Source organism: Sardina pilchardus, chromosome 13, assembly GCF_963854185.1.
Source record: "Sardina pilchardus chromosome 13, fSarPil1.1, whole genome shotgun sequence".
Classification (NCBI taxonomy): Eukaryota; Metazoa; Chordata; class Actinopteri; order Clupeiformes; family Clupeidae; genus Sardina; species Sardina pilchardus.
The window spans coordinates 14837777-14856797 of record NC_085006.1 but is presented as its reverse complement, the minus strand read 5'-3'; the positions used below and the strand labels follow the sequence as shown (position 1 = coordinate 14856797).

The 19021-nt window shown below is 45.1% G+C and overlaps 2 protein-coding genes across 4 annotated transcripts; one reads left to right on the top strand and one right to left on the bottom strand.

The window, feature by feature from the left end:
- Nucleotides 1-1890: 1890 nt before the first annotated feature.
- On the top strand, nucleotides 1891-10249 carry LOC134099705 (transient receptor potential cation channel subfamily V member 1-like). 3 transcript variants are annotated; one of them, XM_062552686.1, is made up of 16 exons: nucleotides 1891-2054; nucleotides 2360-2523; nucleotides 3016-3179; nucleotides 3441-3593; nucleotides 4149-4286; nucleotides 5098-5396; nucleotides 5674-5850; nucleotides 6809-6964; nucleotides 7074-7169; nucleotides 7323-7393; nucleotides 7568-7733; nucleotides 7815-7881; nucleotides 8015-8331; nucleotides 9233-9354; nucleotides 9582-9688; nucleotides 9819-10249. In XM_062552686.1, exons 2-16 carry the CDS (start codon nucleotides 2369-2371, stop codon nucleotides 9899-9901), a joined length of 2271 nt encoding a protein of 756 aa, XP_062408670.1. In that variant the 5' UTR covers nucleotides 1891-2054; nucleotides 2360-2368; the 3' UTR covers nucleotides 9902-10249. The 3 variants fall into 3 exon arrangements, with proteins under 3 accessions (XP_062408670.1, XP_062408672.1, XP_062408671.1); XM_062552687.1 differs by lacking the exons at nucleotides 6809-6964; nucleotides 7074-7169 and having other exon boundaries at nucleotides 1892-2054; XM_062552688.1 differs by lacking the exons at nucleotides 6809-6964; nucleotides 7074-7169; nucleotides 7323-7393 and having other exon boundaries at nucleotides 7578-7733.
- Nucleotides 10250-11781: 1532 nt separating this feature from the next.
- Nucleotides 11782-18882, bottom strand: fam222bb (family with sequence similarity 222 member Bb). Its single transcript, XM_062552740.1, has 3 exons — nucleotides 18744-18882; nucleotides 16707-16827; nucleotides 11782-15928 (listed from the first exon to the last, which is right to left on the bottom strand). The coding sequence occupies exons 2-3, from the start codon at nucleotides 16783-16785 to the stop codon at nucleotides 13806-13808; spliced, it is 2202 nt and encodes a 733-aa protein (XP_062408724.1). The 5' UTR covers nucleotides 16786-16827; nucleotides 18744-18882; the 3' UTR covers nucleotides 11782-13805.
- Nucleotides 18883-19021: the final 139 nt, after the last annotated feature.

The window sequence follows — 19021 nt, the reverse complement described above, 5'->3', positions numbered from 1 at the left end:
TTGTTTTCAGACACTCTGGAAGTAGCCCTATCACTGAGAGACCCCTACTCTTTGCCATCTTCTAACAATGCCCTTGGTGACCCATTATCAGAGGTGGGAAGTAGCTAAGTACATATTTCATTAATGTACTTAAGTAGCATTCAAGAATTTGTACTTTAATTGGGTGTTAACTTTTCTGACAACTATTTAACTTCTACTCCAATACATTTTTACAGAAATACACTATATTGCCAATTTTGTATTGGGTCACCTGCCTCGACTTGCATACGAACTTAAGTGACATCCCATTCTTAATCCATAGGGTTTAATATGATACCGGTCCACTCTTTGCAGCTATAATAGCTTCAACTGTTATGGGAAGGCTTTCCACAAGGTTTAGGAGTGTGTTCATGGGAATTTTCAACCATTCTTCCAGAAGCGCATTTGTGAGGCCACACACTGATGTTGGATGAGAAGACTGGCTCTCAGTATCCGCACTTATTCATCCCAAAGGTGTTCTGTTGGTTGAGGTCAGAACTCTGTGCAGGCCAGTCAAGTTCATCCACACCAAACTCTGTCATCCATATCTTTATGGACCTTGCTTTGTGCACTGGTGCATGTTGGAACAGGAAGGGGCCATCCCTGAGCTGGGCGTGGCCCCTTAGTTCCAGTGAAAAGAACTCAGAATGATGACAATTCCATGCTATCAACTTCGTGGGAACAGTTTGGGGATGGGCAATTTCTGTTTTAACATGACTGTGCACCATTGCACAAAGCAAGGTCTACAAAGACATGGATGACAGAGTTTGGTGTGGATGAACTTGACTGGCCTACACAGAGTCTTGACCCCAGCCCAAATGAACACCTGGGATGAATGAGAGCGGAAACTGAGAGCTAGTCTCCTCCTCCAACATCAGTGTTTGGCCTGACAAATGCACTTCTGGCAGAATGGTCAGAATGGAATTGCAGCTGAAAAGCATGGACCAACGTCATATTAAACCCTATGGATTAGGAATGGGATGTCACTTAAGTTCATATGCGAGTCGAGGTAAGTGAATACTTTTGGCAATATAGTGAGTGCATATAAAATAAGCCTGACTTTTGTGTCAATGCATTTGAAGGGAGTTATCGATTATTTTGTATTTCATGTCATGCATCTTCCCAACATCAAGGGTGATTTTAACCGGTATTAGTGTAAAAAGCCTTTGAAAAGCATGCAGGAATGCCACACAAATTGGCATTGGCACCAAACACAACAGTTACATGATCATGGAAAACTTCATCAAATACATTGCTTTAGCAGAATGTGTAGAGAAGAAAAATGTCTTATCCTTTGTTGTCATTAGCTTTTCCTTGTTCAAAATCCATGAAGAAAATGTAGACATTTTCTTAATATAACAGGCCAATCTTGCTAGTGAGCTTCTCAAACAGAGTAGCTCATTATCAGTAGATTCATCCTTGGCTTGGTAGAAAGCTGCAATCTTGCCTGATTACTGACACATTGTAAGGACAGTGCAATAGTTATTAAGGAGTTACAATAGTTCAGTGGTATGAAAGATACAAATATTTGTACACTACAGTCCTTTCACAGAAACAGCTGGTAAAATAATCCTTCAAAAAGCGATAGGTACTTTTTTTTCTCTTTTTTTTTTTTACTGAGTTAACCCCAGAGCTTATACTTCTACTCAACATTTACTTGATCAAAGACGTAGATTCAAAATACTTGACCCAGTAATTCTTGCAGTATCACAACTTCTACTTGTGTAAAAAAAAAGTGCCATTTTCCCACCTTGGCCCACTACGGCATATGAGCTAGGTCACCTGTTGTCTTGCCAGGCCTGGTCTGGGGCTGTATCTGGAACAGGGCTATGCACTGCTGCGCTGCAGCACGGGGACCTTTTGGCGGTCAGATAAGCAGCACGCCAAAGAACTGCGCCTATCTACAATACCAGACCTGCGACCACCAGACTCCACTGGGAGGGTCCTGTAAAAAGTACAGAACATCAGAAACAGAGTTTATTTTGCTTTGTGAAGTCTTCTGAGGGACCAGCTTACTGAACTCGGGATAAATACAGGTACAGCACCAACCTTAATATGTGTGGGATCGTATGGATGAAAAATTATGTCATGAAAGACTTCTAACATTTAAGATTGCTTGGGATTTTTTTTGTGTGTTTTTTTTCCGTTTTTTTTTACCAGCCAGTTTGCTCACATAGGTGGCTTTATTGTGTACATTTCATTTGTAATTCAAGAACTTACAGACTTTAAATGGTCCAGATAAGGACACATGTATTATTTTTTAATGATTTCAATTTGGTGATTGTGTTACAGTATATGGCTTACTGAATGAAACACTAATGACCAACTCATTGTTGTGTAGATCTACAGTATGAGTGCCACTGTCCTTCAGGAGTTCTCTGTGGACCTGGGGGAATCCAGCGACAGTGACCTGGAGGCGGACAGCAGACTGATCCCCCCTCTCAGCGTGCTGACCCAGGACAGCGAGAGAGTTCCCATGGACACACATTTCCAATCTGAGTTTGGGTAGGCCTAAGTAAACAGGCACTCACTCAGCTGATCAGTCAACATTGTTTAAAGGAGAATTCAGGGATTTTTTTCACACTGATCACTGTTTCTCAAGGTCTGAGTCTAGCACTGTCGATACCAAAAAAAATTAAAACAGTTGTTTTTACGTATAGTTTGAGTTGCTGCAGCCAACAATTAAAGCGGCCAGGCAGCTACAGTAGCCTACTACACTCTGGGGGTATGGAGGCTGTTGGCTGCAGCAACTTGAGCTAGGTAGTTTTTTTTGTACTGACATTGGTGTCCTCCAGAAATAGAGATCTATGTGAAAAATGACCAAATTTTCCTTTAAAAAGATCCTACAGTGTAAAGCATGGCTGGCTTAATAATATGAATACGGCTTCCTCAGTTTTTTTTTCAGCATGTTTGATGATGCCCTGCCTTGAAGTGACTCTGATGACCACTTTACTAAGCGAATTCAAAATAAATTAACTACTTCTTTCTTGCCAATAGAATTCCGAGTGATATAGCAGTCCCAGAGGAGGATGTACCATACACGGTGTTTACGATCCACACACTGTTTGATGCGGCTGCAGATGGGGATAAATATAAACTGAAGGGGTTGCAGAACTACCTTCAACACACCTCCAAACACCTAACAGACTGGGAACTCCGAGGTGAGCAGAGCAATCTTTTACATAAGATCATAGGCCTTACATTTACATTTATTCATTTAGCAGACGTTCGTGTCAATATGTCGCAAATGTCAATCATGCAACAGTGGAAGCCAGGAACTGGATCCACAACTTTTCAGGCTACTGCATGTTAGCCCAGCCCCTTAGCCACTACGCCACCACTGCCTTACATGACAGGGGAAAGTATGTCTACACCAATAAACGTCACTTAATGATGACTCATCCAGATTTTCTCTGTCTAAGATCCTACCAATGGGAAAACGGTTCTCATGAAGGCCCTCTTAAACCTGAGAAATGGGCAAAATGACACCGTTGAGTTGCTTCTGGCCATTGCAGAGGAAACCGGAGATCTGGATGCTTTTGTCAACGCTGAATACGAAGACAGCTTCTATAAAGGTGACCCTGACCTTCGTTGACCTCTGACCCCTAGGTCCATAATATCACCAAAGATCCTTAAGGCGGAGCAAGATACGTTGTCGTAGTTCATGTCTATGGGCACAAACGGGGATCACTTCCTCTGCATAAAGGGGGTGTGTCATGTGTGTCATGTCCGTAGACTTCTATGGAACAGCTCTGCATAAAGGGGAATTTTGCCCCCCTCCCTCTTGCGATTCGGGTTCCAGGAAGTGGCTTCTCATGAAGTATCTTGCTCCGCCCTTAATGATCTTTGATATCACTCAATTCCTATTAGTACATGCAAGATACCCATATTGTTGATACTGGTGTGTTGTGAATTGATGTTTTTTAAGGGTGATTGTGCTATTTGTTGTTATGTATTTATTGTCTATTTATTGTATCTGTGTTTTACAAACCCACCTGTGGAGACAAAGTCAGATTTCCACTTTTGTGGACAATAAAGCTATTATTATTATTATTATTATTATTATAACCTAATCTCTGACCAGCTGAAACACGGCAGCCGGCCAATAACCTGTGCTCTTGGTCCCACAGGACAGACCGCCCTGCATATTGCCATTGAGAGGCGAAGTCTTCACTTTGTCAAGCTTCTCGTGAAGAAAGGGGCATACGTACAGGCCAAAGCCTGTGGAAAATTCTTCCAGTTGAACACCAAACCTGGATTTTACTTTGGTGAGTATCTGTGAGTAGCTGTTAACTAATTACAGTTCATTTCCATTAAGCAAAAGGAATTAATTTCAGAAGAATGTGCTAGAATCTATACTAGAATCATCTTAGTTGTGAAAGCATTCAAACTGACCGTGATACTTTAATTGTAGTCCCAACAACAGAACACGTCATTGTGTTATTTTGGTTTAGTCATGAGGAGTTTAGTAATTTCTCCCAGGTTCCAGGTTAAAAAAAAATGTCTTCAGTAAATTTGTGTCAACGATTCCCGGGACACTGAAAGACCAGGCTGCACAAAACATGGTGATCTTGTGTCCCCATAAGGATGACACCATCGTAACCACTTAAATGAGGCATAGCACCTAGTTATAAATGAAAAAGCAAAAATAGGCGTTGTAATCACATGTATCTTGGTTGACAGGTTGAAAACTGCACAAAAAAAGTGTAGGATAATCATGACACCCTCTTAATTTCGTGGAATTCCGTTCATGGGGGGCCATATCAGACACACACACACACACACACACACACACACACACACACACACAGTGCACATGCACGCACAGGCACACACATGCACACACTCACCGCACACACACAAAGGCACACACACATGCACGCCTGGCTCATCAGCCTACAATTAATGGCCGGGTTTCCCAAAATTGTTAAGAAGCTCTTAAGTGCTAACAACTTCTTAGGAGCGTTGTAAGAATGTTCTAAGAACGCTCCTAAGAAGTTCTTAGGACTTAAGAGCTTCTTAACGATTTTGGGAAACCCGGCCATTGCCTTATGCTGGACATATTGACTTTCTTCACAGGTGAACTTCCGCTATCATTGGCAGCTTGCACTAATCAACTGAACATTGTAAAATATCTCCTGAGGAATTCTTTCCAAAAGGCGGACATCACAGACAAGGACACCCATGGAAACATAGTGCTTCATGCTCTGGTCACCATTGCAGACAACTCTACTGAAAACACAGCCTTTGTCACAAAGATGTATGATGAGATTCTGAGAAGGGCAGGCAGGCTCTACCCTAAGATCAAACTGGAGGAAATTGAGAATAACCACGGTCTGAACCCCATCAAACTAGCTGCCAAGACGGGCAAGATTGGGGTATGTTTCTGTTGTGACTACTGTATACCATAAAAACACAATGGCAATGTGCACAAACATTTGCAACTGTAGATAGCTATTATTATTCTTTCATTTATTGTATTCAAGATTAAATGTTTAATGTAATAATAAATAATACATGTGATACACATTTTGAGATGGACATTAATAATGAATATGGTCTGTGTTCCTGTTTTCTACCCCATGGCTCCTCCACTCCTCCTAAGTGTTGTCGCCTGAGTGTCTTTGTTTCGCCTATTGTTCCTGCTCTTCGCAGCTGTTAAAACACATGGTGAGACGGGAGTTCCTGGACGAGGAGAGCATCCACCTGTCGAGGAAGTTCACAGAGTGGGCATACGGCCCCGTCTACTCCTCCCTCTACGACCTGGACTCCCTGGACACCTACGAGAAGAACTCTGTGTTGGAGATCATTGTCTATGGCTGCGAAAACCCAGTGAGCGCACATTTGAAGTCACAGGCTAAGTTATGTTGTCTGCTCTTTGGCATAGCTAGTGTAACACTCGTATAGGTTTAGTCAGGTTTTTTTCTCAAGTAAGGAGAAGTAAGTAAGGTTTCTTTCTTAAGTCATTTGTGTTAACGATTCCCGGGACACAAAAATACTGGGCTTGAAACTTGCTGGGCATGTAACCCCAAGGAAGACATGGAATCATTGATTTTTGTTTTGAGCCATTGTCCTCCACCGCACCAGGCCCCCAGAAAGCTGGGTAGTGTAGTTTTCTATGAATATCTGGAGAACCGAAAGGCCTAGGATGACCAACCCATCCCATATCTGGTCATTTGAAGTGTAGCGCCACCGAGTTAAAAATGAAAAAGCAAAAAGGAGGCGTTGTAATCACAGGTATGTCTGGCTGACATAATCAAAACTGCATGAAATTCGAATTGTAGGATCATCATGATACCCTCTGAATGCATGCCAAGTTTCGTGGAATCAGGTTCATGAGGGTCAATATCAGCCACACACACATACGCAGGCACGCACACACTCACACACATAAACACATACACATAAACACACATGCACATATGAATGCACAGGCTCACATACACACACACACACGCATGCACACACATAAACACACACGGATGCACGGGTGCTTTATTTTTGTGGAACGAATGTGCAGGACTGAGCGGTTGTCATATTTTGTACCACTGCGAAGTACATCTAGTCTAACATCATGTAGTTGTGGTCTAGTGAAATTGTGTCAACCAAACACCATGATACTAATAACCAGTGTTGTAGTACTCGAGTCCAGGACTCGGAGTCATTAGCTAAATTTAGAGACTCCTGACTTGACTTGGACTTGAGCACTGAATAACTCGGACCTGGACTCGGACTCGAGGCATAATGACTTGACTACAACACTGCTAATAACTCATGTATTTCATTTCAGAACCGTCATGATATGCTTCAGATAGAGCCTTTAAACAGTCTGCTGGAGGAGAAGTGGCATACCTTCGCCCGGCCAATATTTTGGTTCAACTTTGTGGTCTATGCTGTATATCTTGGAATATTCACCTCTGTGGCTTATTTTAGAAAAGAGGGAACGGTAGGATTTCAACATTTGTAACTCTTCAGAAAAAATATAATGTCAGACTATATTTAGGTACACTCTTTCAATTTTGCAATTGAACAGAGCCCCTCTATTTCATTTTTAGCCACCATTTCCAATTGAACATGTGCCAGTTGACTATTTTCGTCTTGGAGGAGAAATAATCAGCCTTCTCGGTGCTGTTTACTTTTTCTTCAAAGGGGTAGGTGAACACTGTAAGTCTGCCACATGCCAAAGCACATGAAAGGATTTAATCTGTGTTTGGTATTTAGCTGAATGAATGCATGCCTACTGGTTGGCTGTGATTATTGTTGATCAAAATGTCTATCGCATTTTCCCCCTTTTTTTTCTCTAGATATCAGACTTCAGGAGAAAACGTCCAAAGCTAAATACAGTATTGGTGGACGGATACAGTGAATTTCTTTTGTATGTTCCAAATCAACTGCATCAGGCTTTTACTCGAAGTAAAAATATTGCCTCTAAGCCTCAATCCCCAGACTGCATAAGACATGTGTGCATCTGTGCCTCTCTCTCTCTCCCTCCCCCCCCCCCCCTCCCCCACCTCTCTCTCTCTCTCTCTCTCTCTCTCTCTCTCTCTAGTTTTCTGCAGGCCGTGCTCCTGCTGTTCTCTGCAGTGATGTATGCCAGTGGGTGTGCAGAGTACGTGGGCTTCCTGGTGATCTGCCTGGCTCTCAGCTGGGTCAACCTCCTCTACTTCTCCAGGGGCTCCAAGAACATGGGCATCTACAGTGTTATGATACAGAGGGTATTAGTGTATTTCAGACTCACAAATACATGAAAGTTGTTTGTAGTGGTTTGATAATAATGCACCCTTTTCTCTTATTAGATGATCATGAGTGACATTTCACGCTTTCTCTTCGTATACATTGTCTTCCTTTTTGGATTTTCAACAGGTATGTAAACCACTCTGATTACTTTATGGGTTTGCCTTGTGTAGGCCTAGTATATGGACTGCAGGGCATAGGTAAGCAAACATGAACAGTTTAACGGAAAGCCACTCCTCATGTGTTCATCCCTTTTCTGTAGCTGTCGTGACTCTCATTGAAGAACCCCTCTCTCACAACAACCCCCTGGAGAACAGCACAGAGATGGCGGCGTGTGCGGGGTGCCACAAGCACTCCTACAACAACATCTACTTCACCACCCTGGAGCTCTTCAAGTTCACCATCGGCATGGGCGACCTGGAGTTCACCGAGCAGTACCAGTACAAGGAGGTGTTCTTCATCCTGCTCATCTCCTACATCGTGCTCACCTACATCCTCCTGCTCAACATGCTCATCGCACTCATGAGCGAGACCGTGGAGAAGATATCCCAAGAGAGCGAAAGCCTCTGGAAGCTGCAGGTAGGCTACGCTGCTCAGTCAGCTGTACCAGACTGCTGGTGAAACACAGCTGGCTACTCCTCTGCAATTTTGGTATAACACCATTGTGTTGTTATACCAAAGCACTTATCAGGCAGAACTGCATGTTCGCAAGGCTCCACGACACCGATCACAACACACGATTGGCATAAAGTATTCACAGGGATTTCTATGGATATGTTTTGCTGTGGGCTGTGCATCCTCATTGGAAAGCCTCTGGTTATACACCGATTTAAAACGTCATGCACTTTATCTCTGTCTTTTGTTACCATCAATTGGCCTTCAAATTCAAGATCAACCAAACTGTCATTAGAGAAGTCCTTAAACAGAGACAGGAATGGTTCCCCCAAAAATAAACCACCCCAAAAAATTAATGAGTTCAGAATATTAGTGATCAGACATAGCTTTTCAGATACTGCACTGATCTGTGTCCTCTGTGAAACTCATTTGTTAGCCAAAGAAATGTGGAGTCTTCTAACATGAATGGATAGCGACAGGATTTTCAGGTTGAGGTGAAAGCTCAAAAGGTAATAAACAGTTCCATTGTCCTGCAGTGATCCTGCCGTCACACCAAGCATGACAAGCGCATAAGAGAGTCGGCTCCAGGGAAGAGACGCAACATTCCAGTTTATGCTTTGGTTTCGCAAAATTTCTTCTGCTATGAGGTTACAGAGAGGAGGGCTATCCATTAGAATGCATATTATTTCATTCTTCTGTATGATTAAAGCACTGAACTGATTCTGATGACCTGGGCTAATGGGCATTGCGGTTGATTCTGTCAATACTCAGCTTTGTCTTATTTCAATTTGCATTAAACACTGTAGTGCGGTTTATACTCAATGTGGCTAATACACAGGAAATAACTGTATGTTCCTCTGGCCAGAGAGCCCTGACTATTCTGGACCTGGAACGTAGCCTCCCCCGCTGGCTGAGGAAAAATCTGCGCTCTGGAGTGCTGAAGGAGCTGGGGGACGGATCATGCAAGGACACCCGTCGCTGTTTCAGGTGGGTGGAGGATATTATCGAATTCATCCTGCAGGATTAGCATTCTAGTATAGCCTACAACAGACATGCTACAAATTATAGCCAAAACACATTCTTTGATTCTTCATGCACTGCATCATATAGTGTAATGTAGGTTATTTGTTCATGTATTGAGTGACTGAAGTGGCCTTGGTGTGAAAAAAAACAAATTGTTGTTGTTGTTGTTGTTGTTGTTGTGGTGTGTTCAGTTTGGAGGAGGTGAACTGGACAAAATGGCAGACCGACCTGGGCATCATCACTAAAGAAATTGGGAGCTGTGACATCAAGCCTATCGAGGAAAAGAAACCACTCAAAGGTACTCTATACAACTTAATGGAAAAATAAAAAAGGACAGAAATTATCATTTAATAATAAATTGACATATTTATGAGAATGACTTACACTCCAACACTGAGTGCATGGGAATAATGGCACTGTTTTTGCAGAAAGGAGCTTGGTACACGTTGTTTCGGCACTCAGAGGCGGCGAGGCTGCAAAAGGCCACACGCACGAGGTCAAGGGATCCTGAGGTGATTCCATCCAACAGACGGCCGGCCGTTACTGGTCAGCCACATCTGATTTGCAATCACGTCACAATCTGAGACCACTTCGGTGACCTACATGAGACTTCCAGACATTTGTGAATGAGTTCAATTTATAGGAATTTTATATACGGATTAATGTGCCGATTAACCGAGTTAAGGAATGCAATTATAATGGTCTTAAGTGACCCTGGCCTAAGTGACACGAGATATATTTACTACTTTTGTAAACACATTTGTATGTTTTAATTAATGTGAATTAATTTATATATATTATATATGTAATGTGAATTAATTTATATATGTAGCAGACAATAAATACACCTGTAATCATCTCCCTTCTCTTACATCCACATATTTCGAGTATCGTGGGAGGGAAAAAGCACAAGTGAGACAGTCAGGTTTTGCAAATGCAAGTCAAACTTTATTTTGGTTTGAGGGGAATGTTTGTGCAACATTTTTGTTCCTGAAAAGAATGGGCTTATTTGGAATGACACTTCAATGGAGAACAGGTGGGCTCTACTGCCATAACACTCGGTTCTTTGGTGGACCGACATGAGACACACAAAGAAATAGAACTTCCGACTTTTCCAACTGCTCAGAGGAAGACAGTAACCGTCTTTTTTATTATTTTATTTTAATCTCAAAATGTGGTTCAGAGAGGAGGGTGGGTAACAACATGTGCTCTTAAGACTAAGAACCTGCTCACATTCCTAAGACACAGAAGGGTTTGCAGTGTGGACTTCAAAACCGCTTTGGTTGGTAATTCAACAGCAGCAGCCAGTCTCAACAGTTTGTGCCTTTAGCATGTAAGGGCTTCCTTTCCAAACAGTATCAGTAGTCGAGTAGCTTGGTCAACCTCCCCCACCCACGCCCACCCCTAACCCCAAACCCACCCCTCTCCTTATCCCTAGTCCACCCCACCCACTTAATAAACAGTGCAGTGTTTGAGTCCCACATACACCCCTGCTAGGATACACAGTTATCCCCCCACACACAGACCCACCTCAGTATCACGCTCACTCTCCACTCACCCCAGAGGAGGCACTTCACATTGATAACAGAAACGAAGGAAAAGTTCAACCTGACTAGTTAGAGTTTTGTACCCTTGAGCTGGAAACACGACATGAACGCTGAGACCGAACAAGTTTGCATCTGAGTTGTTTTTTTTTAAATGTTTCTCCCTCTTTCCCACTCAGAATATGTGGAGATTAACTGAGATCAAGCTAACAAGCAAGTTTAAATAAGTTAATATGTCTGCAAATAGCAAAGCGGATCCATTCACACATTGCTTTTGCAAAGACAACAAAATGGCATTCAACATAAATTACAGCTTACTTTCTAATCTTTACAGCATTACAAACACTCCCACGTTTTTTTCTTGTAATCTAGAATACAATAGCAGCTTCGTGAGACCAACACATCGGTGAGAAAGTTGAAAGAGTTAAACTAAGCCCATTGTTCTGTCAGTTTGAGTCTGAAGGGTTGGGTCTGCATCTGAGACCAGTGATGGGAACAGAACCCTTTTTAATCGGTATTCAGAACTGATGACATTTACGTTCTGATTGTTTTGCTTGCTTCTGGCATGTATGTATGCCACAAGCACACACTCACACAAAAACAAAACACACACACCCACACACACAGACGCTCAAGACACACATACTCAGACACACCGAGGGGCAAGTAGAACTTCAGATTTTTCACTTCAGCAGCAAAAGAAAACAAAATGAAAAGGTGAACATTACTCAAGACGTGGCTTGATAATGCATACACACTAACTGTTACAGCCCAGGGCTGGAACTGGTAGAAATGTTATGTTCAAGCCCACCCACCCCACCCACCCCATTCAACAGTTTCAAATCAACATTACTGTTACATAAAATTCATTTTAGTATAACTTGCTAACATCATTAATTAATTTAAACTTCTACACCACACTCTAAATATTTAAGGCTTACACAAGGGGCCAGCGGGGAACCCGACCATAAGTCTCCAGGGAACCCACCCCTCCACACACATACAAATAACCAAGCGGTTTCTCTGCCAGTTTAAAAAAAAAAAGAAAAGGAAGAAAGAAAAGGACTATGCTTCACTGGGACTCGAGAGTTGCCCTTCCTCTTAAAAGAAAGCAAAAACAAACTAAAATGGCTGACTGAGTCAGACTAAAGAGGGCAGGAGGCACGGGCAGACCTGAGAACAGAGATGGCGAGGCCATAACAAAAACACTGACAACCAGGAGATTTCACTACCACACAACGGTGAAGGGACACAGATGTCAACACACGTCAGCCTTCCAGAGCTCAGAGGCAGTCCTGTCTTTCCCAAGGATCCCCCCCTTCTACAGTGATTTTCAGACAAGAGAGGACGCAGGTCACGTCTCACGTTCACAGGCCTGGATTGTTATGACAAAGTCAGCCACTTCAGTGCAGTGGGTGACCCTAGTTGCCATAGGTGACACCATATGGGACTTTGCTTACCAGAGCAGCAGAGGTACTGTTGAGCTCCCACACCAATGTGCAGTGAGTGCATCATGTGACATAGGAGGCCAGACACAGTATAGGGCAGTGGAGACAAGAGTGTGTAGAGGAATCTGAACCAACCTTTGCAGCTAATACAGTGCAGTATATGCTGCACTAGCGAGTGATCCATTTGGTCATTAGGTTTTTGAAACCTTCCACCATTCATTTAACACTACAACTAGGAGGATACGTAATTAAAATTAGAACATAAAAGATAGGGAAGTGTGTTTTTTTCTTTCTTTTTTTGTGTCAAATTTATAATACATTTCAGGATGTGATGGTCTGAAAATGTTAACTCACCCTCAGGAATTCAAGTAGTGATAACTACATAAAGAAACAACATGATAGAGGACATGGCACAAGTTCCAATGGAATTCCAAAATGGAGGAATTCTGAACATATTCCTGGACAACATAATCAAGACACACTGTTTGACAGTGAGACGAATGCTCTCAATAATGCTTCTGCAGCACTCTTCAAACAGCCAGTCTATATCTTTAACCTGAATTCATGTACAACAGTCTCAAAAAATCAACAGTCTCATCTTCTATGTGCATGTGCCAACACTTGATCCTGGTTCCTTAGTGTGTCCCTCCTCTTTTAGTGACAATAATAGCAAGCGTTAAGTAAACATCAAAAAGGAGAACACGGGTTATGTTCAGCCTGGTTGCTTGAGTGCACATCGCCATGGCACCTCTAGAAAGATCTCAACAGACCTTGTGGGCCAACATACAAATGTCAATGTTCTAGAGTATAGAAATGTCCTATTCCTCACAGTGTCCTACATCTATTGTGTTCTCCAAGAAGACGTGGAAGGAGAGTCAGGAGATAATGGATTGCGATGCGTTCATGAGATGGCAACACATTCCCTACATGTAAACACTACAATCCGAGCAACACTTTGTTTACAGACAACAAACTGAGCTCAATTTATTTTAGGGCCAGGTGCTATGGGCAGGCAGAATCGTCTTTTTTTCATTACCTAACGGAAAAGTAATCTATATGAGTGTTACAACCCTTTATTCAGCCTGAACACAGGGAAACAGGAAAGGCTAGGGAGTTAATGACCTTCACATACAACAACACTCCAATAAGAGCACTATTCATTATCTAGGAAACTCTTCGAGCTGGTTTCTCAGACACGGATTAACCCTTGGCCATGGATGCATTGGCGTTCTCACTAGACCAAAAAATGAATAATAATAATAATAATAATAATAACAATAATATTCATTAAAGAATGTGTTTTTGTTTTAAATTCCAAATGCAACTGTTAAAACGTTTTAATCCCTGCCTGGGAAACCGCCGCTCGTGAGCCTTGTGGGCAATAAGCAAGTTATTAATTGACTAGCGATGGCTCACTCCAGACTCATCTGTAGCCTGGGTGGTGGTGAATGGGAACATTTCTACTATCACCTGAATCAGGGGCCCTAACATTTGCCATGACGGGGAGCCTGGGCATCTTACCCATCATGCCCAGGTTGGTTTGCTCCCTGAAGCACGGGAAATCGCCGGCCAAGTAGTCTACGTTCGGCACCATACCCGGGTGGCCATTGACACCGGCGCCGCTGCCGCCCCCACCAGGTCCAGTTCTGTAGTGGGGCCCCTGTGCGCAGTCGACGGATGTGCCGCCGCCACCACCGCCAGGCAGACCCCCGTGGAAGTTGATGGCCAGGTCCTGAGAGCCAGAGCTGTCGCTGTTCGGGGTGGGCAAGATGCTGCCCCACGGGGGCTGCTGCTGCTGCTGCTGCATGTAGTGCCCGTTACTGTAGTTCATCCCCGGGCCACCGACCATCCCGTTCACCGGTGGCGACGGGGTGGGTTTGTCCAGCGGGGCCTTGAGGCTGAAGGGCTGCTGGCCCATGCAGGCCTCCTGGGAGAAGGGCAGGCCCTTGGTGGGGAAGCCGGAGCCGGCAGGGTCCTCTCGGGCCACGCTCTTGCAGGGCGGCGGGCCGTCGGGCATGTGCGACATGTGGCTGAGCGGCTGAGACTGCTGCTGCTGCTTCCAGGGGCCCTGTGGCTGAGGTAAGTGGGGCTGGGCGTGTTTGAGGGGGTTCTGGTAGAGGGGCAACCGGCTCATGGCAGCCATAGTGGTGGGCGGCATGGCACCGGCGGCGTCGTGGTTGAGGGCACAGGAGGAGGGGGCAGGCTGAGGGCCGGGTCCGAGGCTAAGCCGCGGGTGGGGATGGAGGTGAGGGTGTGGGTGTGGGTGTGGGTGTGGGTGTGGGTGTGGGTGGGGGTGAGGGTGTGGGTGTGGGCCACAGCCGCGGGAGCTGGCGTTGATGAGCAGGTTGCGGCTGATGGGGCTGGGGTTGGCGATCTGGCCCTCGCAGACCGAGGTGCCGCCGGCGCCGGCCCGGGCCTGGCAGAACTGGTTGATCTGGTGCACGATGCTGCTGAGGTCGCTGGGCCGGTTGTGGTGCAGGCTGGCCGCCATGGACAGCGGGATGGTTGAGGTAGACACGGTCACGTTGGGAGGGGCGTCGCCGTCGGGCAGCTTGCGCGGCGGGGTACCGTGCATGCCCGGGACCAGCAGCATGCCCGACGGGGCAGGGGGACCAGCTCCCGCTGGAGTGGAGGCCTGAGGGGGCAGAGTCGGGGCCTGGGGAAGCGCCTGGGGAAGGGGAAGGGCCTGGGCCTGGGCCTGGGCCTGGGCTTGGGCTTGAGCTTGAGCCTGAGCTTGAGCCTGGGCCTGGGCTTGAGCCTGGATGCTGTGTGGGGGCAGCATAGGGGCCCTGGGAGCCATCTCTGCCAGCAGCCTAAGGCCCTGGGAGGCCGTCTGCTGCTGCTGCTGCTGCTGCTGCTGCAGTAAGCTCTGGGGGTGGCTCAGGCCAGGCTGCTGCTGCTGCTGCTGCTGTTGTTGTTGTTGTTGGAGAGTCTGATGACGGATAAGGCCAGGCTGAGGCCGTAAACTGGGTGGATGCGGAAGGCCGTGTTGCTGGATGGTCTGCAGGCGTGCAATGCCTGGCTGCTGCTGCGCCTGTTGCTGCTGCGCCTGCCGCTGCTGCGCCTGCTGTTGCTGCGCCTGCTGCTGCTGCTGCTGTCGCTGCTGGAGCTGGAGCTGGTGGGAGGGGAGGCCCTGCTTGTGTGCCCCGGGCGGGGGCTGGGGGAGGCCCTGCAGGTGGGCCATAGTCTGCTGCTGGGGCGGTAAAGTGCTCTGGGCCCCGTAGGGCCCGCTGTGGGGGTTCATGACCGACTTGGGCAGGAAGCGGGCACAGCTGGCGTCCAGGCCCTTCAGAATGCTCTTGACGGGTACCTTGACGATGGCAAGGAGGCCTGAGCGGGAGGACTCCTGAGACGGATAGGGGCTGTATCGCTGGCTGGAGGTGTCCAAGCCGTTGACCGTGCGGCGGATGTGCTTCCTTTGAGGTACTTTGACACTGTTGGGGAAGATCTTGATAGTCAGCGGGTTGTTGGCAACTTTCTTAGCATAGGCATCCAATTCCGCTGGGGATGGATAATGTGCGGATCTCATCTTCTGCGTGGTGTCCCCTGGGGAGAGGCACGGACGGAAGACAAATTAGCAGAAAGTGGGACATTAACATCAAGGCAATGACTTAGCACAAAACACAAACCACTAAGAGACTTTAGCATTAGACCACAAGAGAGAAAGTGAAGCATTGAATAAATATATAGCTGACATGAATAGAGATTGGTGGGACAATTGAAATTTGGGCACACTACCTACCACGTCCATCGTATGATTGTTACACAAGCTGTATATCAATACAGTACATCGTCAAATAAGACAATGGAATCTAAGCTTTGCATCACAAATGATAACTAAATGATGGGTACTTCCATGGCATGTTATTAGACTTGAAAAGTGTGACATCGTAATTATTGGACACATTATTGGTACACACGTCAAGGGCAGACCAGGGGGAGGAACAGAAATAGAAATAGAACAGTGTAACAGAAACTGGAAAATGCTGGAATTGTTCTCTACCCTGACACCATCTTGTCCATCACCACTCGCAGGGTGCCTCTCAACTTCTCTCCTCGATCCCCGGTTCTCAGTTCTCTAGGCTCGTTCCCACTGATCTCTGACTAACACTGGATAGATTATCTCATCGTTGCCGCCCTATCATTCTTTATGTAGATCAGTGAGGACGAGGACCGAGGAAGGAAAGGAGGATGTATAAAGGATGAATGAGAGGCACCCACAGACAGACACACACACACACACAGACAGACACAGACACCCACACCCATTTTACCTCATGAATCCAATAGCAGCTATGACTAGTGAGCAGATGAGCGTACTTACATTTCTGAAGTCCAGTGTTCATCTGCAAGTGGGAACGAAGCTGGAATGTGGGGTTGGATACTGGCAAACAAGCCAGCATGTCACACAGGCACTAATGCAACATGGGCTACACTCCGTCACACTGCAAGAGAAACCAGAGGCAGAGCTCAGATGGGCACCAGATTGGATATTACTCAGTCCGTTCAAAATGCAGTGTTGCATTCACCTCAGAGCAGTCCATAAATAACCGGACAACATTAAGCTTATATCAAATGTGTTGAACCCTACTTACTAACATTGCTTAAGAGGACTATGCTTCTTCTGTGAAGTGATTAGTTGCTGGGAGAATGACAAAGCATCCCTTTTACAAAGGATTATTCAACACACACATACACATACATACACACACACACACACACACACACACACACACACACACACACACACACACACACACACACACACACACACACACACACACACACACACTAGATGAACACGACAAAAGTATAAAAGAAACAGTACAATGAAACAAATGCTATAGAAAAGTCTTGAATCTCAGAATGCATTAATGGGTTCTACAAGAGCAGAGATGACTATAGACACTGATGTCTAAGTGCCATAATACACCTGACAACTGGGTTATCAATTTTCCATCATATCTCGTACACTACAAACAAGGACGAAATGCTTCCATAATAGCCTCTCTGCAGACTCGTTCCATCTAAATATCAAGCATTCATCCATGACCTTTTTAAATCGCTTTCTAAAACAGCTGGCGTTTGAGCCCACAGCGCACACCCCGCAGTTTGAGTGTCATGAGCGAGATGGAGGAAGCTAATGCTCCAGTCAGCCTGGCAGGTGCCCAGGGCACGGCAGGAGATGCCACTGCATGACCGGGGCCTACAGACACACCAGCTGACTGCTCCACTTTGAGGGATTGGCAGTTGGTGCGACATCGGCAAAAAGTGCCTTATTAGCATGGACAGTTCAATTCGAAGACGCAGAGCTGCAAAACACAGTACTTCATTTCCATCTGAATCTTGGGAGAAGTGACCATGAATATATTAGAGTGTCCCATCGCACTAACGACAGCACACTCTCCACAAAGTACAACTGCGTAAATGGGTAACGTTAGGCCTAATTCTATCCAGTTAGCCACCTAGCCGCACAAGACGACTATCTCCCAATAGCCCAGAATAATTGCAATGGTCGGTGAAGTTCATAGCTCCTTGTATGTAACAGACATAGTTAAACTATCGAGTGGTTTCAAACGAACTGTGCTGATTGTTGACACCAAATCCCAACCTTACATTACTTGATTCTTCAATGGCTTTCTGAGAGTTGGGGTGAAAATGGCTGATTTGCTGACATTACCTCAGACAACAAAAGCCTAGCTGAAATAGCCACTGAAGGCATTCCTAAAACAATTACACGAAAATTACAAATAATCATAGTAATACTTAACATGATCTCAACCATCTACGCCTCCGTAGGAATGAGTCGTAAATGATAAGCAAATTATCTGGCCACCATTATCTGTGTGAGCTAGCTAGTGGAGAGCTCATAGGGTTAGCTATGCTAGTCGACACAGCTGTTCAACATAAGTTAAGCATTACACATACGTAAAAGGGCTAACTTAACGGATTGACACATTCAATTGAAATGGCAGGAACTGTTCACTGATTAGGTAACCATTAACGTTATTGGGAAATCAGAGATTCACAACACCAAGTAAAATCAGTAAGGATCTCTTTATAACATCCTGATGTAAAGGAACCGGTTCGTGTTTTCAGCAGTAGCTACACATCTACACATGAAAACCTAATGACATCGATTACTAATTATACAGAAGCGAGGTAGCTATCCAGTTATTACTAATCTATACTGGCTTGAACACAATGTTGGGCTCTCATAGATAGCATAGCTAAGTAGCGGCTAACTAGGATCTGGGATCTTCTTTGTGCTGCAAGTGCAAAAGGGTTTCATTTTAGGAGGTTCTGACTGATTAAATGTCTAAGCCTGAACAAGAGAACACGAACAAAACATTGTACATACTTTCCAGGAGAAGGTGGGCTGTTAAAACATCTTTTCAAGAAATAATTCCAACACCGGTATTTTCTTCGTTTTGGTGTGTTGTCCACTCCACTGCTGCTTTGCAAATGCAGTTCAACACTCGCGCATGCGTGAAACTGACTTACTGGAAAGACCCCATCACTGCAGAGAGCTGCCTAGGATATGCCTGATTCATATGTACATGCCCTCTTTCTGTTGAACATGTGTGTCATTGGCTTAAATTGTTGTATTAATCATGTCATAGTCATGAGATTAGTAAT